Here is a 24,251-nt window from a genome sequence, read left to right as displayed (position 1 = left end):
ATTAGAAGCTGCTGGGGAGGCAAAGAACTGAAACTGGAGGCATGGTGGGCCCAAGGTTATCAGCACCCTCTGGAGAACAGGTCTTGCCACAGTGGCAGGCACAGCAGTGTGTCTGGACAGGACTGACAGCCAACAACCGGCTCCAGGCGCCCCCTGCTCTCACCTCTGGGCATGTTGGTGCATTTGGAAAGTGTTCACTGAGCACCTACTGGTGCCAGGGGTTATTCCAGGCACAGGGTGACGGTCAGACAGAAAGAACCGCTGCCCTGGTAGACTTGGGCTAGCTCCAAAGAAAAAAAATCCACGTAAAGAAAATAAAGGGAAACCCGTGAGGTCCCATTGTCAGAAGATCTTTGGAGAACGTGAGGCAGGTGAGGAGGTAGACAGGTGGGGGCCAGGGCTCCAGGAAGCAGAAACTTATCACAAGAAAAGACCCGAAGGAGGTGTGGGAGCCAGGGCAGAGATGAGAAAGAAAAGGCCCCTAGCTGGGGTGTCCCCAGTTTTTGGTGCTTAAAGAAGGGATGCCCTTGTGGGGACAGTGGGCAGTGACATTCTGAACCCCAGGTTCTCCTGGTGTGCGTGATGGCCACCAGATGTCCAAGCTTTTTGGAGGGATTCTTGGGGATCTGGTGTGTGGGAGATCCTATCACCACGACCACGCGAGGGCCTGCACTTGTGGGCAGCCAGAGCACTTGTGGGACCCCAGAAGACAGGACCTGGGACCTGGAGCCTTGAGGAGGTGGCCCACGCGAGGCACAGTGGATCCGCCGCCTACGGCTCACCAGCGCCACCTTGTGCTCGCGTAGTAGAGGAGCTAAGATTCCACATGCCTCTCCAGAGGAAAAAACAAAATATAAAACAGAAGCAAATGTAACAAATTCAATACTTTTACAAGGGCCCACATCCAGAAAAAAATTTTAAGAGACTTCCCTTGTGGTCTATGGGCTTCCCAAGTGGCACAGTGGTAAAGAATCCCCCTGCCAATGCAGGAGACCTAAGAGACACACGTTCAATCCCTGGGTTGGCAAGATCTCCTGGAGGAGGAAATGGCAACCCACTCCAGTATTCCTGCCTGGAAAATTCCATGGACAGAGGAGCCTGGTGGGCTACAGACCATGTGGTGGCAAACAGTCAGACACGACTGAGCACACACACAGCTAGTGGTCCACGGGCTGGAACTCCCAGCTCCCAGTGCGGATTTCCTGGGTTCTATCCCTGGTCAGGGAACTAGATCCCACAAGCCACAACTAAGAGTTCAAAGGCCGCAACCAAGACCCAGTGCAGCTAAATAAAATTTAAAATACTTTTTAAAAAATTAATAAATAAATCTTAAAAGAGAGGACTGGAAAATGTTCCTGTATCAGTCAAGTGTTTCTTTGGCTCCTAGAGACAAGCACACACAGGCTCCAGGCTCTGTACATGCCAAGTGACTTCAGTCGTGTCCAACTCTTTGTGATCCTGAAGACTGTAGCCGGCCAGGCTCCTCTGTCCATGAGATTCTCCAGACAAGAATACTAGTGGGTTGCCATGCCCTCCTCCAGGGGATCTTTCCAGCCCAGCAATGGACCTGGGTCTCCTGCATTGCAGGAAGATTCTTTACCTTCTGAGCCACCAGGGAAGCCCAGGCTCCGTGGGCCTCCACTAACCAGGCACCTCCCCGGGCAGCCCTGTGTGTGGGGCTGCAGGTGAGACTGGAAGCTGTGGTCTCTTCCTGGCCTGGGCAGACAGAGGGTGGGTTCCAAGCCTCCCTCCTCCACACTGGGCCCCACTGTGCACAGTAATGGCCTACTAGGTATCGAGTGCTTTCTGATGTTGCTAACAACCTCAGGTAGGTTGGCTCCTGTTTACAGAGAAAGAATCTGAAGGGTGGAGAAGGCACTTCACCTACCTCAGGTGAGTCCCAGATCCCCTGAGTGTAAAAGCTGGAATTCAAATACTTCTTTATTATTAGTCACCATGCTGTACGTTACATTCCCATGACAGCTTTAAAAAATTGTTTTTTTATTTTTAGCTGTGCTGAGTCCTTGCTGCTGCAAAGGCTTTTCTTTATTTGTAGCAAGCACGGGTTACTCTAATTGCAGAGCACAGGCTTCTCATTGGGTTGGTTTCTCTTGTGAAGAACTGGCCCTAGGGTGGGCTTTATAGGTGCTGCATGTGGGGTCAATAGCTGTGGTGTATGAGCTGAATTGCCCTGGGTCACGTGGAATCTTCCCAATATGTGATTAGTCACTCAGTCACGTCTGACTCTTTGTGACCCTTTGGACAATTCCCGCCAGACTCCTCTGTCCTTGGGACTTTTCAGGCAAGAATACTGGAGTGGGTTGCCATATCCTCCTCCAGGGGATCTTCCAGACCCAGGGATGGAATCCAAATCTCCTGTGTTTCCTGCATTGCAGGTGGACTCTGAACCACGGACCAGGGAAGCCCCCATGACTGCTTTTATAACATGAAGATTGTACCGTTTAGCCCACTTCTCTCAGGTTTGTGCAACCCCCAACCCCCTGCCCCGGCAGCCACTAACCTGTTCTCTGTACCAACGAGCTAGATATTCTTTTCTTTAATATTTTTAAAGATTCTACATTTAAGTGAGGTCTTATATTTGCCTCTTTCCTGACATTTCACTTAGCATAATACCTTCGAGGCCCATCCATGTTGTTGCAAATGACAAGATTTCCTTTTTAATGGCTAACATTCATATATATATATATATATAAAATGTAATATATGGCATATCATCTTTATCTATTCTTCTACGGATGAGCATTTAGGTTGCTTCCATATCTTGGCTATTTTAAATAATGTTACCTTAAACATAAGGGCACATATGTTTGTTTTTCCTTTTCTTTCTGTAAATACCCAGAAGTGGAATTGATGGATCATATGGTAGTTCTATTTCTAATTTCTTAAAGAAACTTCATACTGTTTTCCTTAGTGACCACACCAATTTACACTCCCACCAACAGTGCCTTAAGAGTTCCCTTTTCTCCACATTCTGGACAACACCTGCTATTTCTTTTTGATCACAGCCATTCTATAGGCGTGAGGTGTTTTCTCCTTGGGGTTTAAAATACCATGTCCCTGATTAGCATACACCCTTTCATGTACCTATTGTTCTGTATGTACGTATTGTTTCATGTACCATGTACTGTATGTCTAAGGAAAAACTTTCAGATTTTCCGCCCATTTTTTAACAAGATTCATTTTTGCTATTGAGTTACAAGTTCTTCATGTAGTTTAGATATTAAAGTGAAAGTGTTAGTTGCTCAGTCGTGTCCAACTCTGTGACCCCATGGACTGTAGCCCACCAGGTTCCTCCATCCATGGGATTCCCCAGGCAAGAATACTGGAGCAGGCTGCCATTTCCTTCTCCAGGGCATCTTCCTGACCCAGAGATGGAACCTGGGTCTCTTAGTATTGCAGGTGGAGTCTTTACCATCTGAGCCCCCATTAATTCCTCAGCAGATACATGATTTGAAAATACTTTCTCATTTCATAGATTGTCTTTTCATTTTGTTGATGTTTTCCTTTTCTGAGCACAAGTTTTTAGTTTGATATAGTCCCACTTGTTTATTGCTTGTTGCCTTTGGTGCCAATTCAAAAATATTATCCTCAAGACCGATGTTAAAGAGCTAGCTATTGCCCATGTTCTCTTCTAGTTTTATGGTTTCAGGACTTATGTTTCAGTCTTTAATCCATTTTGAGTTAATTTTTGTGGATGGTGTAAGGTAGTGGTCCAGTTTTCCCAACACCATTTATTGAAGAGACTGTCCTTTCCCTATTGTATATTCTTGGCTCCTTTGTGGTAAATTAATTGACTACCAAGGAGCATTTGTAAATAAACCTGTCGGTTTATTTCTGGGCTCTGTATTCTGTTCCATTGATCTGTTTCTGTACTGCTTTGATTACAATAGCTTTGTAGTATGCAGTATTAAATCCAGGTTAAATCATGCAGTATGATAAACTCAGCTTTGTTCTTTCTCAAAATTACTTTGGCTATTTGGGATCTTATGTGGTTCTATACAAGTTTCAGGATTCTTTGTTCTAGTTCTGTGAAAAATGTCATTCAAATTTTGGTAGGGATTATAGTTTTAACAATATTAATTCTTCTGTTGCTGAACCAAATGTAGCATCACTCACCCACACAAAGTAAAGCCAACCTACTGATGCATCTTTGTGGTGAAGGAAAGTGCAGTGATTACTGCAGGGCCCCAAGCAAGGAGTTCAGGAAGCCAATGTTTATCTTATTCTATTATTTACTTATTTGTTTGGCCATACTGCTGTGCCCCTTGCAGGATCTTAGTTCCCTGACTAGGGATTGAACCCAGGCCTCCTGCAATGGAAGCTCAGAATCCTAACCACGAGACCACCAGGGGATTCCCCCAGGCAGCTGCTGTTTAGAAGGCCTAAACATCAAGGCTTTCAGGGAAAGAGTTTTAAATTAAAGGCCAGGTGTATTTAACATTCTTCTGACTGATTAATTGGGACTCAACATCATCAGCCTTCGTGTTAACTTCTTCCCCCTGGTGCACGTTTCAGTATCTGCAAAACAGCTCAAAGGACATGCCTCAGAATATTATCTATAGCCCTTGAGGAGGAACTAAAGGTCCTTGGCTTTAATGGTGAAACTATTATTTTTGTCTTGCTTGACTCTTTCCCTGTGTTTCTGTATTTCTGCACTTCTCTGATAGAATTTACTCTTTGAAACTTGGGGAAAGCCGAGGAGGTTAAAGTTTTTCTACAGACAAGGCAGGCAAAGGACATGGTGGGGTCTGTCCCAGGAAGACCCTGTAGGGTCCTGCGCAGTTGTACTTCCAATCCATGAGCATGGCCTATCTTTCCATTTATTTGTATCTTCAATTTCTTTCCTCTGGGACTTCCCTGGTGGCCCAGGGGTTAAGAATCCGTTTTCACGTAAAGAACAGACTTTTGGACTCAGTGGGAGGAGAGAGAGATAATTTGAGAGAACAGCACTGAAACATACACATCACCATGTGTAAAGCAGATAGCCAGCGCAAGCTTGATATATGACGCAGGGCACCCAAAGCCAGTGCTGTGACAGCCTGGAGGGATGGGGTGGGGAGGGAGGCGGAGGGGCGTTCAGGATGCAGGTGACACATGCATATCTGTGGCCAATTTATGTTCAGTTCAGTCGCTCAGTCGTGTCTCTTTGCGACCCCATGGACTGCAGCATGCCAGGTCTCCCTGTCCATCACTAACTCTGGGAGCTTACTCAAAACTCATGTCCATCGAGTCAGTGATGCCATCCATCTCATCCTCTGTCGTCCCCTTCTCCTCCCGCCTTCAATCTTTCCCAGCATCAGGGGCTTTGCCAATGAGTCTGTTCTTCCCATCAGGTGGAAGCTCAGAGTCCTAACCATTGGATTGACAGGGATTCCCTCAAAACCCACTTCTTCTTCCTCAGATTCTACTGCCCTTATGCAAATGGAGACACTATGTCTACTTTGCTATTTATGCCCTGGGCAGGGTTGAGATCTGAAGGTCTCTTACTCTGGACTGGCCAAAGGATGGGGAGCCAAGTCCCGGTCTGCTTCCCCCTCCCCAGTAGGATCACAGCAACTCCCACCTATAACGGGCATGTCTAGTATAAACATTTGCTGGGGCCCACACTGGGCTGAGCACTGAGGGATACTGGAAGCTTAACAGTGAACAGTTAACGAAGCTTAAGCTGGACCGTCCTCTGGAGGTCTTGTGTATACTCTAAGGTGCTGAGCATGAACATTCAGGCCCCTGTCAAACCTAACCGCTCTAGTCCACATGCCTCATACCAAACTCAGGACACCAGAGCTACTGGAGCAGGGAGCAAATATGGTAGGACTCCCTGGCTTTGAGTGTCATTTAATAACCAACTCAATGACGATGTGCAATCCTCTTAATACTTTTCAAAAATTTTATAATTTTGGCCATGCCTTGAGGTACATGGGATCTTAGTTCCCTGACCAGGGATAGAATCTGTGCCCCCTGCAGTGGAAACTTGGAGTCCTGACCACTGGACCAGTAGCAAAGTCTGTCTCTTTTTCTAAATACTTCATGATCATGGTAAAGAGCAAGTCTCATTTTGATACCAGTGCATCTTAAACCTGTCCCTGATGCTGGTTAATTTCTCTTGAACAACAGGATTCAGGTCCAGAGCCTTCAGCAGGTAATGGTATAGGATTACAATTTATAGTATCATTTCTCTTTTGTTTTCATTGCTTTTTGTTTATATTCACTTATTTCTGTACTTAACTTTTATTTATGGCTAGTAACAGTATTCAGTAGTTTCTAGTAGCACGTTATTAGGGTCAAAGATAATACCATGAGTTTGAGGAGTTAGTTTCAATCATGAAGTCTGCCACAGCTCTGGAAAAATAACAAAATTTTTCCTTTGTAAAACAGACATGCTGGCTTAAAGACGCTCCTCTGCCCCTAAATAAGGATATAAACATTACCATGTGTCCAATGCACCCTATAGTATGAAGGGAAGGTCCAAGTACCAAAACTTAACAGCAAAACAGATAAGCACAATGTAACAACAAAGATGGTTGTTTCATCTCCTGATTTATTAACTAGTCATAGACCCCATCAGTGACAGAGGCAGTCTCACTCTTGTAACAGTAGTTTTAAAAGTATGATTTTAACCCAGCTATAGACATTAACATGCTGCTGCTGCTAAGTCGCATCAGTCGTGTCCGACTCTGTGCGACCCCATAGATGGCACCCACCAGGCTCCGCCGTCCCTGGGATTCTCCAGGCAAGAATACTGGAGTGGGTTGCCATTTCCTTCTCCATTGCATGAAAATGAAAAGTGAAAGTGAAGTCCCTCAGTCATGTCCAACTCTTAGCGACATACTCCTTTCCAAATGATTCTGTATTTTCAAGGTTACTGAAGAGAAATGGCAACCCACTCCAGTATTCTTGCCTGAGAAATCCCACAGACAGACGAAGCTTGTGGGCTCCAATCCACGGAGTCACAAAAGAGTCCCACTCGAGTTAGCAACGGAACAATAAGGACAGTGTGAAATGTTATCAATTGTGCGAAGCCGGGTGAACCTTCACACAGAATGTCTCGATTATTGTTCCAATTTCCTCTGAGACTACAATTACTTCAAACTGAATTAAAAAATACATGTCCCTCGTGGAAAGAGAGAATAAACCTCTTAGGTCAAATTTTAAAACGAAAATCTGCAAGTTACCCTAGTCAGGAGAACCGTAAAGCCCAGTGAAAAAGGCTTATTTCCGTCTAAAGTTTCTTACCAACTCTGGCAGTGATAAAGACGACATGGCACGTTTCTCTGCTCTCCCCAACTCTTAAACCAGGGAGGCTCTCAATGAGCCGTCTGCTCACAGCGAACAGGTGAGAGGGAGGCCCCCGATTTTGTGAAAACCCAGGGAGAGAACGTTGCAAATAATTTACTTCCACCACTCTGCGTTTGAGACTCACACGCACGAACTGCACATTCCCGGGCCAGCATTCTGCGGGGGCCGGGAGCCCGGTGGGGACCCGGGGAGTCTGAGTTTCATCTCGCGGCCTCCGACGGCAGCAGAGAGTCAGCCTGGCTCAGGGCGAGCTGGTCCTTCTTCTCCTTCTGCAAAACGTGGTCCTCCCACAGCGCCTGGTCCACCTGGTCGTCGGTGAGCACCACGGGCTTGTATTTCTCGTCGAAGAGCCGCTCATTGGCCTCCGAGTGCAGCTGGTGGGGCCCGACGACGCGCAGGTGAGCCGGCAGATGCAGGAACTCGTCGTCGTTGATGTCGCAGTCGCGCATCCGGGCCCCCAGCACCCACCAGCGGCCCACGAAGCCCACATCCAGAATCCGGTCCGGGAAGTCGGTCCAGCGGGGCTGCAGGTACCGACAGCGAGCCTGGTAGAGGCTGGCCTGGGCATCGAAGGGCGCCTCGTACACCAGCGAGAAGAGGCCCAGGCTCACGTGGCGCAGACAGCCGCGACCACGCAGCCAAAGCAGCCGCTGCACGAACGCCTCCGAGTCGCGGTTGCGAGTGGCGGGCGCCAGCAGCAGAAGGGTCCCCGACGCGTCGAGCAGCGCCTCCTCGAAGGCTGCCTCGCTCGGTGCCAGGGAGCAACAGGCCGCCGCGCCACCCAGCAGCCCTAAGTACACGGCCGCCTTCCCGGGCCGGGCCCGCGCCGCCGCCGCCGCGTCCTTGCAGGCCTCGGCGTAATCTTGGAGCAGCGAGCGGGCCCAAGCGCCTGAGGGGAGAAAAGAGCATTGAGAGCCGCCCGGCGCTGGCGCCACCCATCCCGCCGCCTCCCGCCGCTACTCACCCAACCGCGCCCACACGCCGGGCTTTGCGGCTGCAGCGTCACGCGCCTCTCTACGGCTTCGGGACCAAAATCTCTTCAGAGCGGCAGCCGCCATTGTCTTCCGGCTGGGCGTCCGCACTCCGAAGAGAAACACCATGCATACAAAACAGAAGGCCCGGAGAATCTCTTCTGTGCAAGCGTCAACATCACCGGAAATCGTTCCCCATCGGAAAAGGATAGCAGACGGACCGACGCCGGATGTTGCTGTCAGATCTGAGAGGGGTCATCTGCGGCGGTAGGCGGGTCGCGCAGGCGCAGAGAGTCCGGGCCCCGCCGGTTGAGATCGCCTCAGGTAAGGGGGGCGTGGGTACACCTGCGGGGCAGGAGAGGCGATTTAACGTTCCGGTGGGTGCGGGAGCCGCCAGGCCGGGCTTGGGGTTTGGGCTGGCGTCCAGGAGCGGCGCCGACTGGTGTCGAGAGAGGGTCTGATTGGCCTCTATCCTCAGAGGGATGCGGTGACGACCCTGAGAGACCATGGCAGCGGCTGACGAGCTGGCCTTCCACGGTGAGTGCAGCCGCGACCCGGCCCGAATCCTGCTCCTTCCACTGGCCGAAACCTCCCATCGAGTTTCCAGCTCAGATCTAACCCGAACCCCAGTCAGCTGTGAACAACCACCCAGACATGAAACCCATTCCTAACTCGAACCCCGTGCGTGCTTAGTCTCTCAGTCGTATCCGACTCCTTGCGACCCCATGGACTGTAGCCGGCCAGGCTCCTCTGTCCATGGGATTCTCCCGGCAAGAATACTGGAGTGGGTTGACACTTCCTCCTCCAGGGCATTTTCCCAATCCAAGTATCAAACCCGGGTCTCCTGCATCTCCTTCCTGCATTGGCACCGCTCCCATCTTAAACTCAGACCACAAATCTGAGGCTCTGCCCCATCCCTGAGCCAGCCCTCATTGTGGTCCTGTGTTAGGAAGGAGGGGACACGCCTCCTTCCCACTCACCACAGTTGAGGAAACTCTGGGCTGGGGGTAACACCGAGGTGGGGATGGTTACTCTTGGCTCCCAGATGTCGTTCAGTCCCTAAGTCATGCCCGACTCTTTGTGACCCCATGGACTGCAGCACGCCAGTCTCCCCAGACAAGCTGTGGGCAAAACGAAATTGCCTCGACTCCCAAATACACCTGTGTCCCATATTCCTTCTCGACAGAGTTTGAGGAAGCTACTAATCTGCTGGCCCAGACCCCGAATGAGACCACCACCAGAAGTGATCAGCTGAGCCCTAAGGGGCACGTGGCTGTGGCAATGGACTCAGGCGGCAGTTATGGAGCTGAGGATGAGGTAGAGGAGAGCGACAAGACTGTGGTGAGTCCCAGGAGTCCCTGTGCCCTGCCTCTGTCTTGTCCCTTCTACCCTCCCTCTGGCGCACCCCTCCACCCCCACCCCCGCACCCCCAGCACTGAAAGTCTGCACTGTGCAGCTCCTACAGGAGGAGAAGCAGCAGCCTGGTTTCTGGACCTTTGGCTACTATCAGAGCTTCTTCGACGTGGACACCTCACAGGTCAGACCCGGGAAGCTGGTGGGATGGGGTGCAGCCACTATTCACTGAGAACTTCCTGTGCACCAGGCCTTGGGCCATTGCTGGCAATAGGCACATGGGAGAACAGCCCCCACCCAGGCTGGTAGACATGACTGGGTGGACTGCATGTGTGTGGCCTGAGTGGGACTCGGGAACACGGGGAGCACACGTGACATGGTGCACAGGGAAAGGCCCCCTGGAGAAGGCGACAGATTTGCTGGGACTTAGACAAGCAGGTAGACTTAGAGTGGAGGGAAGCATAAGTATGTTCCAGGCACGGGGAACAGCATAGGCAGGGGACCAGAGGTGAGAGAAGCCAACCACTGCTGCAGAGGCTGCCTCTCACTCAGTCTGGAGAGTGAGGTGGGGGCCAGGCAGAGGCCAGATCACCAAGGATCTCATGAGCTGTACTAAAGAGTTTGGGTTTTCTCCTAAAGGTGCTAGGGGGTCATGGAAGGGTTCAGAGCAGGAAAGGACTGAGTGACATGAAATTGGAGGCCAGGGTGGGAGATGGTGATAAGCCAGGGTTGTGGAGTAGGGAAGACGTTGGCAGAGATGGGGGAAGATTACCCAGGATTTGTTGACAGTTCTTACTGGGGGCAGGAGGCAGTGGACAGTGGGGGAGTCCAGGGCAGCCAAGCACAGAGGAGGGGGAAGCTAAGAAAAAGATGGCAGGCCCTGAAGCGTCCTTCAGAGTAGGGGGACACTGGGATATTGAGTAGGGGCTGCCCAGGGCAAGGGGCTCCAGGCCACAGGAGAGAAATGAGAGCATGGAGGAGGTGGGAGGTCAGCAGGGAAGGAACCCCTAAGGAGGGTGACCCTCTTTCCTTTGTGGGTAGTGAGGGAGCCCCAGATGGGCTTCTGTCCTAGGTCCTGGCCTTGCCCCGCAGGTCCTGGACCGGATCAAAGGCTCGCTGCTGCCCCGACCCGGCCACAACTTTGTACGGCACCACCTGCGGAATCGGCCAGACCTGTATGGTGAGTGAGGTTGTGCGTTCATTCAGTTACTGATGCAACACATGTTGACAGAGGGCCAGGCCCCGGTATACAGCTGAGCACAAAGCACAGTCACTCGGGTAGAATTGAAACGTACTCTGTTCATGCAGACAGGGCCAAGCGAGGCTGCAGAGGGCTGCGGGGCTGGGAGGAGAAGCAGCGTGTTTAGAGGGTGGGAGCTGCTATGTTGTGTGGGTTGCTCAGGGAAGGCCCTGCTGAGGAGGGTGAGGGAATGAGCCTAGTTGGTGTCGGGGTTAAGGGTGGCGAGACCTGGGGGAAGAACATCACAGAAGAGGCATGTGGCGGAAACAGGCTTGCACTGCAGGGCAGCACTGTGACTGCACTGTAACAAGCTGCCAGCAGGCCCCAGAGGTGATCGGTCAGACCACATGGGCCTCCTGTGCTTTGGTGAGAAGAGATCTTAGCCAAGTGCCCTTGGGTGCTGCAGGCCCTGTGGGGGGCAAGGGCAGAAGCTGGAGGACCAGGGAGGAGTCGCGTGTGGGATCATGGGCCTGGCCTGGGAGGTAGAGAGTGGGGGTTAGATCCTGGCAAACGTGGAAGATGGAGCCAACAGCGTGTGCTGACACACTTGATGGGTGGGAGGGGAGGTGGCAAGGATGCTTCCCAGCTTTTGCCTGGACTGTGAGAAAGCGGGACCTTCCCTGGTGGCTCAGATGGTAAAGAATCTGCTTGCAATGCAGGAAACCAGGGTTCGATCCCTGGAGTGGGAAGATCCCCTGGAGAAGGGAATGGCAACCCACTCCAGTATTCTCATTGGAGAATTCCATGGACAGAGAAGCGTGGCAGCTACAGTCCATGGGGGTCACAGAGTTGGACACGACTGAGTGACTAACAATTTCCCCAGAAAGACGGAATTCTATTTATCAATGGGAAAAGGCGAGAAGATTCTAAGGGAAAGAGTGGGCATGCTAGGTGGAATGGAACGTTGAATAGGAGCCCCAGGTTCAGGGCAGAGGCCCAGACTTGGGACACTGGGGGTTGTGGGCACAGAGGTGGCAGAAGGCCCTGAGGTTGGACGAGCTCACAAAAGGGGTGAATGAACACATAGGAGGTTTGAGAACTGGCCCGGGTGGGCCCCTCATTGTTAAAGAGCTCAGGGAGTCAAAGAGGCTGAGGAGTTGCCAGTGAGATGAGACAAAAGCAAGAGTGTAAAACCCTGGGAACCACACGGAGAGTGTTTCCAGATGGAGGGGGATCAGCTACGTCAAAGGCCACTGGAAGGCCAAGAGAGGTGAGGGATGGAGGCTGGATTCAGCTGCTAGTCACTAGTGTGACACCATATCAAGGGAGCGGTGGGGGTGGAGGCAGCCCGGAGCTTGGAAAGAGGCTGGGACCGGATGGCGCAGGTCACTAGTCCTGGGAGCTCCCACCCTGGGGCCCTGACCGTGCTCCACCCACAGGCCCCTTCTGGATCTGTGCCACGCTGGCCTTCGTCTTGGCCATCACTGGCAACCTGACCCTGGTGCTGGCCCAGAGGAGGGACCCATCCATCCACTACAGCCCCCAGTTCCACAAAGGCAAGTAAAGTGGGCAAGGCCTGGGAACTGGCAGGGCTCGGGGTGCCGTGGGGCCCAGGAGTGATAACCTGATTGGCCCGCAGTGACCGTGGCCAGCATCACCATCTACTGCTATGCGTGGCTGGTGCCGCTGGCGCTGTGGGGCTTCCTGCGGTGGCGCAAGGGTGTCCGGGAGCGCATGGGGCTTTACACCTTCCTGGAGACTGTGTGCGTCTACGGCTACTCCCTCTTTGTCTTCATCCCCACTGTGGTGAGTGGGGCCCAGGGGTGGGTGGGTCCTGGGCGCCACAGGGACGACCTGCTAGCCAGCTGCCTGTATCCCCCCCAGGTCCTGTGGCTCATCCCTGTCCCATGGCTGCAGTGGCTCTTCGGGGCCCTAGCCCTAGCCCTGTCAGCTGCTGGCCTGGTGTTTACCCTCTGGCCCGTTGTCCGTGAGGACACCCGGTGGGCAGCTGGGGTGCTGCTGTCTGTGGTGGTGCTACTCCACGCCCTCCTGGCCATGGGCTGCAAGGTACTGGGCTGGGGTGGTCACAGGCTGGGCTCGGGGTGGGGACTCAGCTTGCCGGCTCTGACGCTGACCCAGGGCTCTCGGATCAGTTTTATTTCTTCCAGCCACTGCCTCCAGAGCCCATGGCATCTCCCCACCAAGCCACCTCTCAGCCTCCAGCCACAATGTTGCCACCCACCCTGCCAAGGTCCGTGGCAGCCTAGGAAGGCTGAGCCTGCAGGTAAGGAACTGTCCCCAGCTGTGGCTGGGGGCAGGGTCTCCAGCTCCAACTGCACTCCCCCGCCCCCCGCCCGATGTTAGAAGCCACAGGGCCACTTCTCAGTTTCTCTCTTTCAGGCCCAAGAGATGGTGACTGGAGGCTCCCCTGAAACCTCAAGATCATTTCGCTACTTTCCAGACTTTTCTTACAAAGCAAACACTTTTATTTTCTATGCAAAGGTGATTCAGAGAATTTATATAAAGGCGGGAGAGGGGCACAGCAGGGAGCTTCCAGGGCGGCCATCGCCCCCAGGGGCCACCCCAGCCTGGGCCGCACTTGCTCTTCCTGGGGCGCCCAGAGAGCGGGCCTTGAGCTGAGCCTGAGCTCCGCCACATCCAAGTCTGGGGTTGTTAGAAACGGGGGAGCAGAATTAGAAGAAAACTGCCTGTGCTGAAACATATATTTCCGTGGGTTTTTTTATTTTTATTTTTTTCCTTTTCTTTCCTTTTTTTTTGGAGAGGTCCCTGCAAGGCCCCTTCCCAGGCTGGGGTGGGACCAGAATGCCATCAGAGTAGGAGGGGCGGGAGGAGCATCTACAAATACTGAAGGGGGTACACAGGCCTAACGTTAGCTACAAGGAAAAAGGACGCCTTCCACGACAGACCCTTGAGGTTTCTGCGTCTGCCCCAAGCGGCTGACGCTGACCCTTCCCTCCAGGCCCAGGGCCCCCAGGCCACCCTTTCTAGCTCTGGGTGCAGGTGGGGGCTGGGTCTGCAGGGGGTCAGGGACAGGACAGCAGCAAGAGGCAGGGGCTGAGGACGGAGGGCCTTCCCGACAGCCGGGTGGGTTGTACATTCAAGTGTGAGGTGAACCCTTTGGTGGGAGGGGGCCGAGGGGCTCCCTGGGCTCCAGAGGCCCGGCCCCACCCCATCCTGAAGACTCGGTAGGGCCACCCCTCGCCACTGAGCCTCTGAGCTGGGGAGAGGGGCTGCTGGCTCGGCCCGGCCGGCCTGATTTCTCAGAGGGTCTATGGATTGACACTGGTTCTTTTCATAAAAAAATAAAATTAAAAAAAGCAGCATGTCACGCCTGTGGTGACCAAGGCCTGGTAGTTGAAGGGGAGGCCCCTCCAGGAAGGGGCCAGGACTGCCTTCCCTGCTGGAGACAGGCAGGGGACCGGTCCGAGGGACCGGGCAGGGCGGCCACTGCCCCCTCCCTCCCCACCAGGCCTGCAGCTATCAGGCCCGGACACGCCTGTTACAGAAGATGTCAAACCCAGGTCAGGGTGGAGAGGGCCGGGGGGTGGGGGGGGCACAGAGCTCCCACGACATGATCATGTGTAAAATATGGCAGCGACACGCGCTTGGGGCCAAGATGTGGGTGGGGAGTGGGGTGGGGGCGGCGGCGGCGGCAACGTCGTGTAAAAAAGTGTTCAAGTTCCCGTAGCAAAGAGGGCTGTGGCCGGGTATGTGGGTCTCTCCAGTACAAGGGTCAAAGCCGCCCAGGGTGGGGCAGGGTCTTCATTTGGTTTCCTGGTGCTGTCAGTCCGTTCCACGCCGCAGGGGCCTAGCTCCCATAGTGCATGGTGTTGGTCGGGATGGACATGGGTGAGGCCATGGAGATGGCGGGGCCGCCCATGGTGAACTGGCTGTTGACTGCATAGTGGGCGCTGGAGCTGCCGCCACTGCTGCCCTGGGCGCCAGAGGATCCTGTGGGGCAGGGGGTGGGCACTAAGGGGCCGCCTCTGTCCCGTTGCCCGCCCAGACCCATGGCAGAGTCAGAGAGAAAGAGCACAGGAGAGAGGGCAGGCGGGCGCCCGGGCACACGCACACCCGCGGGGCCCTGCGACCCCCGCCCACCATTACCTTGGACAATCCCCGTGCTCATTATGGAGCCCATCCGGGAGTGGGTGTGATTGACAATCCCCGTGTTGGCTGCACAGCAGGAGGAAGGAAGGAAGGAAAGGAGATGGCGTCACCGCCCCCAGCCTGCCCGGCCCATGTGCCCGGCGTGGTGGGTGCTCACACTCGGGTGAGGGTGGGTGCGGTGCCCGCAGAGCAAGGTGGAGAGGCAGTTGGGGGGCGGAGCTCAGCCCCCGGGGAAGAAGCAAAGGTGGTAAGGCAGAAGGCCCAAGCTCACAGTGGTCCTGGGCACACCCACCCCCGTGGGCTCACCTAGAGGAATCAGGTTGTTGTGGCCCACACTGGAGCCTCCGGCAATAACACTGCTCAGGTCATAGGCGGTCGGCATTCCTGCACCAGGGAGCGAGAGGTCAGGGCAGGAGGGCTCGACGGGCCAGCACCGGCGGGGGGCCAGGGAAGGACCCTGCCCCCACCCCCACCCCACGCACAAGTGGGCTGCTCACCGGCCACGGCCATCCCACTGCTGAGGTTGTAGGTGCTGCCGGCATTCCACATGTTCTCCGAGGGGGATGTGTAGTGGGAGCCAGGCGGCGGGGAGGGTGTCGTGCCTGTGTATCTGCAGCAGAGACGGCCCGTGGGCAGGGCGAGGGGCAGCGGGCGAGGAGGGCGCCCCCCGCGCAGGCCCAGGGCCCGTCCTACCTGAAGAATGGGTTTTTCAGGTCCAGGAGGTTGCTGGACTTGGAGCCTGTCTGGTCCACCTGGGCCACAATACTGATGTCGTAGCTCTGTCTGCGGGGGCAGGGAGGGCGGCCATGAGCTGGCTGCCGGGAGGGACCGAGCCCCTGCTGCCCCCAGCCCCCAGCGGCTGCTCGCACCTTTTGTTGGCAATAAGCAGACATGTCCCTGAGAGCGTGTCCCCAGCCTTGGCGAACAGTGGCGACTGGAACAGGCACCGGACTTGGTACCAGTGGGTCAGGGGCTCCGTCGGGGCCGTGGACAGCCACACAGTCATTCTGCCAAGCAGGGACAGGCATGCCCTTGACTGGGCTAGACCCCCACCTTGTGCATTTTGAGCTCTCCCCAAGCACCTACCCTCTACCCCTGGCCCTCGCCACCCAGGGGTCCCCTGGAGCGGAGACAGGCTGGCTGTCCAGTAAGTTCTACCTATGCCCACTCACGCTGACATACAAGAGACACAATCAGGTCCCGTGAAGAACAGTCACTTGGAACAGGGTAGACCACCACCCTCCTCCAATAGTCTATTGCTCGAAGGCCAGCTCCCACTGCCTTCTGCAAGGAGCAGTAGCACCCAGCAGAGTCGAGTCAGGCCCTCCCAGCCCCCAGTGCATCATCTGAGCCAGCCAGGCCTGGAGTTACCACCTGGGGCTGGAGTGGGGGGGCCACCTGCTCTGCTCGGGTGCACTCACATAGAGCCGATGAAAGCGACATCAAACCAGAAAGCCAGACCATGAACCAGTCCGGAATGCAGCATGTGGAACTTGAATGGGATTTCTATCCTGTAAGGCAAAGGGCAGTGATTGCTGGGGAAGCTGACAGGGCTTCTGGGAGAGGAGAGGGGTGTGGGGGCCCCAGCCCATCCAGCCTGGGAAGCAGGGTTCTGCCCAAGGGAGCCAGCAGTGGCCCTGACCTCCAGAAGGAGTTGAGCCAAGGAGGACGGGGTGCCAGGGGTGGAGGGCTGCTGGTACCTGTGCAAATCTCCTTCTTTGGCTTCTAAGAAGTTCACCGTGTACTTAACGGACTTGGCCATCAGGATCCGGATGTCAAATGTGTCCTGGGAGAGAGCAGAAGAGTGACCTGGCTTCAGGCACAGGGGCTGTGAGGAGAAGGGGAAGCCCGGCCCTCTTCCAGGCTGGCTGCAGCCTCTAGGCCATTTGGCTCAAACCAGTTTGCAGTTTGCCCTTCTCGGCCTTGCTGGGGGGAGGAGGAACTGGTCTGACACAATGAAGGGCAATTAGGTGACAGCTCTCAAAATGACAACTATTCATCTGCTTGAAAGACTTGGCAGTTCCACTTCAGGGATTGTAACCTATAAATCTATGTGCACATGTACAAAACTTCCACCCATAATTACAGATTGCCAAGAGCAGAAACAGCCTGGAAGGTAAACTAGTGATGGCCCAAGAGTAAAAGATCACGGATGTGAAAAAGGACGAAAAGACTCTTTAGAATAGATGGGGAAAGATCTCCAAGATAAATTGTTAAGCAAATCCACAAACATCAAGTGAGAGAACTACGCTGACATCCACTCACAGCTATGACGGAGATTTCATGTCAGACTGCCAAGAACTATATGAACTGAATAAAAAAGAACAACAACGACAGTTGTCTGCAATCACTGGAGAGCAACCACAGCAGCCACAGCTTTGGGGCCAAGACCTTAGACGGAGGAGGTGCTTTTTGACACGTGCCTTTCCCCTTGGGGTGGGGCCCTTCAGAGGCCTCCCTGTGTGGGGAAAGCCAGATGGGAACTCGGGATTACTGAGGCAGCTAGGACTCAAGGGGCCAAGATGCTAAAAAAAAAAAAAAAAAAAAATGTGGAGATTCAAGGTGGACACTGCACATGTGATTTGAGTTCTTGGCATTTGCCAGTTTTTGAGCTACATATGGGATGGCGGTAGGGAACCAAACAGAAAGATGCTTCTATGATATTAAAAAGCTAAAGCAAAGGGACTTCGCCGCCGGTCCAGTGGTTTAGACTCCACATTTCCACTGCAGGGCTCACAGGTTCAATCCCTGGCCAGGGAACCAAGATCCCTCAGGCCATGCAACTCAGCCAAATAATTAAATTAAATAAGCAGACTTCTTTAAAAAAAATACTGACTAAAGATGGCTGATTGAACAAATGCATTTACTGCCCCATTAAAATAGAAATAAGATTTTTTTTTAAATGAAGGTATCTTTTTTTAATATGATTTTTAATTTTTTTATTTAAATATGGTTCAGCACCAGATTGGAACTGGGAGGCTAGGGCAGGGGCCTATGAACCACCAGGCTCACTAAGATCATGAAGACTACCCTGAAGCAGCAGTTCTCAAAACATGGTCCCTTTCCAGAGCTCCCTCAGGTCAAAACTATGTTCATAATAACACTAAGGTGTTTTCTGTCCTTTTCATTCGTTCACTCACCTATGATACCTTAACAGATTGAATGCAGAAGCAGAATCCAATAACAACAACAAAAGAAGCAGAATCCGACTGTCTTCTGCTAAGCCAGACGCTAAAGAGATTGGTAAATTTCAAATGACACTAATTCTTGCTGGAAAGTTTTAGAAAATAGTTTTCTTTTCAAAAAATGCTGTTTATATTAACATATAATGGGTTTTACTGTCATCCTTTAATGTACATTCTTAAATTTCTTGAGTTTAGTTTTTAACACCAATAGATATTGGCAGTATATCAGTCAATACAACACGTATTTAGGACTTTCCTAGTGGTCCGGTGGCTAAGAATCCACTTGCCAATGCAGGGACCGGGTTTGACCCCTGGTCTGGGAAGATTGCACACACTGCAGGGCAACTAAAGCCTGTGCGCCACTGCTGAAGCCCAAGTGACCTAGAGCCAGTGCTCGAAACAAGAGACGCCACTGCAGTGAGAAGCCACGCACAGCAACCACAGAGTACCCCCTGCTCTCCACAACTCAAGTCCACAGCAGTGGAGACCCAGCACAGCCAAAAAGAATAAAAACTAAATTTAATTGTTTTAAAATATATATATATATATATAACACACATTTACAAAAGTTCTTTGGGATCCTACATTTTTATGAATGTAAAAGTGTCCTGAGTTCAAAGTGTTTGAGAACTGCTGCCTTACAGGGAAGCTAGCAATATGGCAACAAAGTAGAATTGAAGAGCAGCCTCCAAATATCTTAAATGCTTCACAGGACCAAGGTGCTACATCCTTATGGCTACTTGCCTGAAGAAAAACAAATCCTTGGAAAGAAAACTATCCTCTCAGATCAGATCAGATCAGTCGCTCAGTCGTGTTCGACTCTTTGCGACCCCATGAATCGCAGCACGCCAGGCCTCCCTGTCCATCACCAACTCCTGGAGTTCACTGAGACTCACATCCATCGAGTCAGCCATGCCATCCAGCCATCTCATCCTCTGTCGTCCCCTTTTCCTCCTGCCCCCAATCCCTCCCAGCATCAGAGTCTTTTCCAATCAGTCAACTCTATCCTCTAGAGCCTCTATAATTTTTCGTTCTGACACTTAAGGACCAGGCACACCAAGAGACAGAACAAAGAACCAAACCAAGAGAAGAAAGAGCAGAAATACATTTACCACTTATCCTCCAGATACTACAAGTGATCAGAGACTTATATTTAACACGTTCAAGGAAAAAGAGGGAACAAATTTCAGAGAACTGAAATAAAAAATAAGCAAGGTGAAACTCTAGAACTGAAATTTTACAAAATCAGGGAGGAAGTGTTGGATGAGCAATCAAAAGGAACTACCAACTTCTAGTTGTAAGATAAAATAAGTACCAGTAATGTAATGTTCAATGTGATAAATACAATTAACTCTGCAATACATATGAAAGTTGTTATGAGATTAAATCCTGAGAGCTCGTATCACAAGAAAATGTTTTGTTTTGTTTTTTTTTCCAAAGAAAAACCAAGAACAAACTCAGATGAGACATAGCGTCGAGAAGATTGAAACTGGGATACAGATAAGGAGACAGTGTAAAAATTATGCAATTGGGAGAAAAAAGAGGGAAAAATACAGAAAAGAGTAAAGAGTATAAGAATCATTTGAGATGTGGTGAAAAGGTCTCATATACACATAATCAGGGAACCAAGAGAAGAAACATGGGGCAGAGGTCATGTTTAAAGTGATGCTGTCCTAGAGTCTTGCAAAACTAGTGAAAGACAATCGGGAGTGGGTGGGGGGATAATATGTACCTTATTAAGACAAAAGGAAGTAAGAAAAGAGGTAAAAAGAAAGAAGGGTCAGGATAAATTAAAAAAAAATAGTATGATGACAGATTTATAGACATAAAGACGAGTAATTACATTAAATATAAATAATCTAAACATGCTAATTAAAAGACAAAAACCATCAATCTGGTTAAAGAACAAAACTCAAATGCGTGCTATTTACATGAGATAAACCTTAATAAGGTTATAAAAGGGTTGAAAGTATAAGGATGGAAAAATATGTATCGTATAAAGATTAATCAAAGAAAGCCTGAGTAGCTAAACTATTATCAGAAAAAAATAGACTTTAAGGCAACAGTATTACTAGACATTTTTAAAATAAAGACACTTTTTATAGTTACAAAAGGATCAATCCAACAGGAACATATAAAAATAATCCTAAACCTATATGCACCTAATAACAGTAATGTAAAAAAAAAAAATCAGGCAAAAACTATCAGAGCTACACGGAAAAATAAATCTACAATCAGTAATAGACAGAAAAGGCAAACAAAAAAATCAGTAGAGACAGAGAAGACTTGACCAACATGATTAACAAATGTGACTGAACTGGTATTAATGTAACAATGTACTCAACAAGTGATTGGTACACATTTTCTCAAGGAAGTACACAGGGGACATAAACCAAGAGAGAACACACACCGGGCATAAGGCAACTCGGAAGAAATTTCAAAGGACTGAACTCATACAGTGTATGTTCTCTGAACACAGAAAAACTAAGACAGAACAACACATTGATTATTCTATACTTTGAGAGGAAAAAAGATTGAAAAAATGTATATATTTGTACATGCACGTTTAGGTATAAGAGCTCTAAAAGATATACAATAAGACTGTTTGCCTCTAAGAAAGAGAACTGTGTTAGGGTACAGAAGTGGGAGGTTTCCACTTTTGTACTTTTTTGATTTTTGAACCATGGGTCTATATATCAGTTCAAAAATCTCAATAATTAAAGTCAATCGAACAGAATCAGTTCATCAAGGATCAATGCATCTGATAACAAGTACTGCATGCTGTGAGCTAAGTACTCTACATGCCTTGCTACTTTATTCCCAACATCCCCGTGTGAGAGCTCCCTGCAGGGGCAGAAACTCAGAGCTTCAGTGGCTTCCCTCGCACTGCACAGCTTGCACAGGCCTGACAAGAAAGCTTCCCTCCTGTCACCCCAGATGAGGGCCACGCCCAGCACTAACTCCAGGAGTGCCCTGGGTGCCCCCACTCACCACCACAGGCTGCCGGAAATACTCGTCCACTGCAGCACCTCGGAGGGCTGACAGGTCCACTCCGTGGAAGGATGGCTGGTACCTGCAGAAAGCGCCCGCCCCCCATGGCAAGGTCACCAGCAGCAGGAGACAGGCGGGCCAGACTGCCTTCTCTCCCAGTTGGCCCTCATCCAGCCCGTCTTTTAGGTCCTATGAAGGATAAGGAATGAGAGAGAGGCGGGGCTGTCCCCAAGGAGGCAAGACACCAGGGAGCACACTCACCAGAAGTTGGCCTTGGTGAACTGCTCCATGTAGAGCTGCTCATCCGTGAAGGGTGCCAGGTGGACATCACCAATGGTGGGGAACATGTTTCCTGGGAGTGGGGGCAGGGAGGGGTGCTGGCATCAGGGTGGGACATCCAGCAGGGCCTGGCAGAGACTCAGAGGGCCCCAGAACACCAACTCTGGGCTTTCCCAGCCCCTCACTCACTCACACACTCTCGCATCCATGCAGTGCAGAGGCACCGAGCGCCTGCTCTGCCAGCGGCCACAGAATACTTGACATCTACTTCTTCACTGAACCTGGACAGCTAGCCAGGGAAGCAGGAAGACCTAGCCTTCCAAGGGCTGGGAGACAGGATGGCACCTGCCAGGGCCTCAGGGGTCCTGCTCCATCAGCTGGACGGTGTCTCTGGGACCGGTGTGCAGTGGGGAAAACAAAGCCAAGTGCTCTGGACAGGGCGAGGGTGAGCCCCAGGCCATGCCATCACGGCCTCAGCAGAATCCCCTTGCACAGGCCTCTGCCAGGCAGGGTGGGCCACATGCATGGCCTGAAATGGGGGGGTGGGGTGGGGCCTCCATCTGTTGACTCGAGGAACAGACGGGTGAGTCAGAGCCAGCGGGAGGACAGTCAGGGCTCAGGAGCTCTTGCCTACTTCAGAGTCTGGGGCCTCCAGTCACCTGGCCTCCAGATGTGGGGCTCCCTCCCTCCTTTTGTCCGAGGAGGCACCAGGAATCTGCCTGCCTTCAGCTGCAGCCATGGGGTGGGGAAGGCGAGGTGCTCTCTGGCCCAGAGGCCACAAGCCAGGCCGCCTGCCCCTGGAGCATCATGGGCAAGTGCCCCACCTTGCCTGAAGGTAGCTGAAGAGTAATTATGGGGGTTGGGGGGAGTTCCCCTTAATGCTCTCAAAGAGCTCTCTAAGATGGAACCAAGCCACACTAATGCAGGCTGAGGGGAGGGGGCTGGGCAGGCTGCCTGACCAGTGGGGTGAGTGTGCAGCTGCCCACAGAACCCCAGGAGGAGACCACGCTCTGCTGGGGCCACCACTGCTTGTCAACCCAACTCCACTCCCCCCAAACCTCCTACCCCAGCCAGCATGGCCCACCACGCTGCAGGGCCAAGCACGAGAAGAGCAGGTAGAGGACAAGCCTCGGGGCAGCCTGGCTGCCCATACACCTGGAGAGCAGGACAGAGCTGTGGGGAACCGCGGCCACCTCCCCTCTCCCCGCAGCCCAGTTCCTGCCCCTACAGGGCCCGCAGGTACACTGGCCTCCACGCTCTGCCCTGGCCACGGTCATCCTGTACCGCAAAAACACACACACAACCCCTTTCCTGTACAAAAACACGCAGATGGAGACATGTGCCAGAGGTAAGCAGAGAATGGACACAGCAGCAGATGTGCATGGCCAAGTGCAGACCCGACCTCAGTGACACAGGGGTCAACAGGAACCCAGAGATCCCAGAGCACAGACGGGCTGGTACAGTGACACAGAGGTCACACAGCTGCGTCCCAGTGCCAAGAACCCCCACCCCACTCACACACCACCCCCCACACCCCCCACTGCCTCCTGGCCCTGAGGAGTTAAGGGCTCTGTGAGGCCGAGGGCAAGTCTATAAGGCTAGAGACAAAGATGCCAGGGTGGCTCCTCAGGGAAGGTGCCGGCAGAAACCAACTCTGGCTCTGACCACAGACCAGCTGGACACTGTCCCCCGAGGGCACAAGATGCCAAGGCAGCCCAACAAGTAGCCTCATTTGGGGCCCAGTCAGCTGGGGCTGGGTCAGGGTAGGGAATGGGCGTGAAGGCCCTGATGCCCTTGGCACCCAGGCTGCCAGCGCAGGCCCGCGGGGTGCTGCGGCACCCCTGGACTGACCCAGCGACAGCCTGGCGCCCCCCCGCAGGGGCCCTGGGGCCCCCGACCCAAGCAACGGCCATGCCAGCAGGGACACTCACCGCCAGGGCGCAGGTACTTCTTGGCGTGGAGGTAGCTCTCAAGCATGCGCTCATTGAAGAGCATGTAGCCCATGGGCTCCGAAATAATGATGTCCACTTGCTCGGGCAGCGAGACCTCCTCCACCTTCCCAGGGATGACCACGATGCGGTCGGTGAGGTTGTTACTTTTCACCAAGACCTGAGGGTGGGCAGGTCACAGGGGTCACGGGGGTCCTCTTGGGGAGGGCCTCAGTCCACACTCACCCACCAGATCCCCCACTACCTCGCTGGTAAGCATGCTGACTGCAGCTGTGAACAGCCTTGGCCCGTCAGGAAGTCGCTGCGGCCCCACCCATCTCGGGCCGGGCCTCCTGCAGCTTCCCAGCCCCTACTGTCACCTTGGGTACGAGGACAAGCAGGCCTGGCTAGGGCCAAACGTCAGCTTGGACACACCTTCCGACCCAGCGATCCCAGTGCTGGGCGGTGTGCACTGCAGACGTACCCTCACCACAAGAGGGGATGCGGGTACGAAGCCTCGGGGCGGCACTGGTTTGTGCTGTAGACCGAGAATCAGCCTCAGCGTCAACTACAGCCTACACACAGCAGTCCAGCCCGGCAAAGGGATGCTTGGCAACCACTAGAGAGAGTGATGAAGCTCTTCACACGACAGATACAACCCAGATGCACCACAAGCAGAGCAAAGCCAGGAGCCAGACGGTGGCGTGGATGTTCGTGTGGGAGGGGCGGGTGGAGAGCCCAAGGGGGCTCACGGGGCTTCTGTGTTCGTATCTCTCCCTCTGCTGGGAAGTCTAGGTGGTTGGGAGCTGGAGGTGGGGGAGGGAGCCATCCCCACCATTTGATTTTGTAGTTTTTAGGCGTTAAAACTCTGAATGAAGGCTTCGGTGCCAAGCAACGTAAACCAACAAAATGAACT

The 24,251-nt window shown here is 52.6% G+C and overlaps 3 protein-coding genes across 5 annotated transcripts in view; 1 reads left to right on the top strand and 2 right to left on the bottom strand.

The window, feature by feature from the left end:
- Window positions 1-6,538: 6,538 nt before the first annotated feature.
- On the bottom strand, window positions 6,539-8,488 carry TIMM29 (translocase of inner mitochondrial membrane 29). Its single transcript, XM_070373669.1, has 2 exons — window positions 8,282-8,488; window positions 6,539-8,206 (listed from the first exon to the last, which is right to left on the bottom strand). Exons 1-2 carry the CDS (start codon window positions 8,415-8,417, stop codon window positions 7,518-7,520), a joined length of 825 nt encoding a protein of 274 aa, XP_070229770.1. The 5' UTR covers window positions 8,418-8,488; the 3' UTR covers window positions 6,539-7,517.
- Window positions 8,489-8,514: 26 nt separating this feature from the next.
- On the top strand, window positions 8,515-14,170 carry YIPF2 (Yip1 domain family member 2). The gene is made up of 10 exons (XM_005890785.3): window positions 8,515-8,612; window positions 8,767-8,825; window positions 9,475-9,629; window positions 9,745-9,825; window positions 10,734-10,821; window positions 12,261-12,377; window positions 12,461-12,627; window positions 12,706-12,888; window positions 12,975-13,105; window positions 13,222-14,170. Exons 2-9 carry the CDS (start codon window positions 8,795-8,797, stop codon window positions 13,086-13,088), a joined length of 936 nt encoding a protein of 311 aa, XP_005890847.1. The 5' UTR covers window positions 8,515-8,612; window positions 8,767-8,794; the 3' UTR covers window positions 13,089-13,105; window positions 13,222-14,170.
- CARM1 (coactivator associated arginine methyltransferase 1) overlaps window positions 13,282-24,251 on the bottom strand; it is a 43,368-nt gene continuing 32,398 nt past the window's right edge. The window contains exons 6-16 of one of the 3 annotated variants that reach the window (XM_070373667.1): window positions 23,339-23,516; window positions 21,390-21,480; window positions 21,129-21,210; window positions 16,653-16,738; window positions 16,374-16,463; window positions 15,822-15,959; window positions 15,646-15,735; window positions 15,450-15,562; window positions 15,259-15,336; window positions 14,950-15,018; window positions 13,282-14,793 (exon numbers count right to left, since the gene is read on the bottom strand). In XM_070373667.1, coding sequence (XP_070229768.1) covers window positions 14,651-14,793; window positions 14,950-15,018; window positions 15,259-15,336; window positions 15,450-15,562; window positions 15,646-15,735; window positions 15,822-15,959; window positions 16,374-16,463; window positions 16,653-16,738; window positions 21,129-21,210; window positions 21,390-21,480; window positions 23,339-23,516 — 1,158 coding nt within the window. In that variant the 3' untranslated portion in view covers window positions 13,282-14,650. Of the gene's footprint in view, window positions 15,019-15,258; window positions 15,337-15,449; window positions 15,563-15,645; window positions 15,736-15,821; window positions 15,960-16,373; window positions 16,464-16,652; window positions 16,739-21,128; window positions 21,211-21,389; window positions 21,481-23,338; window positions 23,517-24,251 lie in introns of all 3 variants that reach the window. The other 2 variants (XM_070373666.1, XM_070373668.1) reach the window with 2 other exon arrangements.

This window comes from Bos mutus, chromosome 7 (genome assembly GCF_027580195.1).
Source record: "Bos mutus isolate GX-2022 chromosome 7, NWIPB_WYAK_1.1, whole genome shotgun sequence".
NCBI classification, from domain to species: Eukaryota; Metazoa; Chordata; class Mammalia; order Artiodactyla; family Bovidae; genus Bos; species Bos mutus.
Note: the sequence above shows the minus strand (reverse complement) of the source record. Positions and strands in the feature narration are given on the sequence as shown.

What these genes read in the sequence shown, in the direction of transcription:
- TIMM29 (XM_070373669.1), bottom strand. Translation starts at nt 8,417, where the DNA reads ATGGTGTTTCTCTTCGGAGTGCGGACGCCCAGCCGGAAGACAATGGCG. An exon ending in CGGCGTGTGGGCGCGGTTGG is followed by an intron (nt 8,207 to 8,281) that starts GTGAGTAGCGGC and finishes TTCTCCCCTCAG; the next exon opens with GCGCTTGGGCCCGCTCGCTG.
- YIPF2 (XM_005890785.3), top strand. Translation starts at nt 8,795, where the DNA reads ATGGCAGCGGCTGACGAGCTGGCCTTCCACG. An exon ending in TCGACGTGGACACCTCACAG is followed by an intron (nt 9,826 to 10,733) that starts GTCAGACCCGGG and finishes CTTGCCCCGCAG; the next exon opens with GTCCTGGACCGGATCAAAGG. An exon ending in TTGTCTTCATCCCCACTGTG is followed by an intron (nt 12,628 to 12,705) that starts GTGAGTGGGGCC and finishes TATCCCCCCCAG; the next exon opens with GTCCTGTGGCTCATCCCTGT.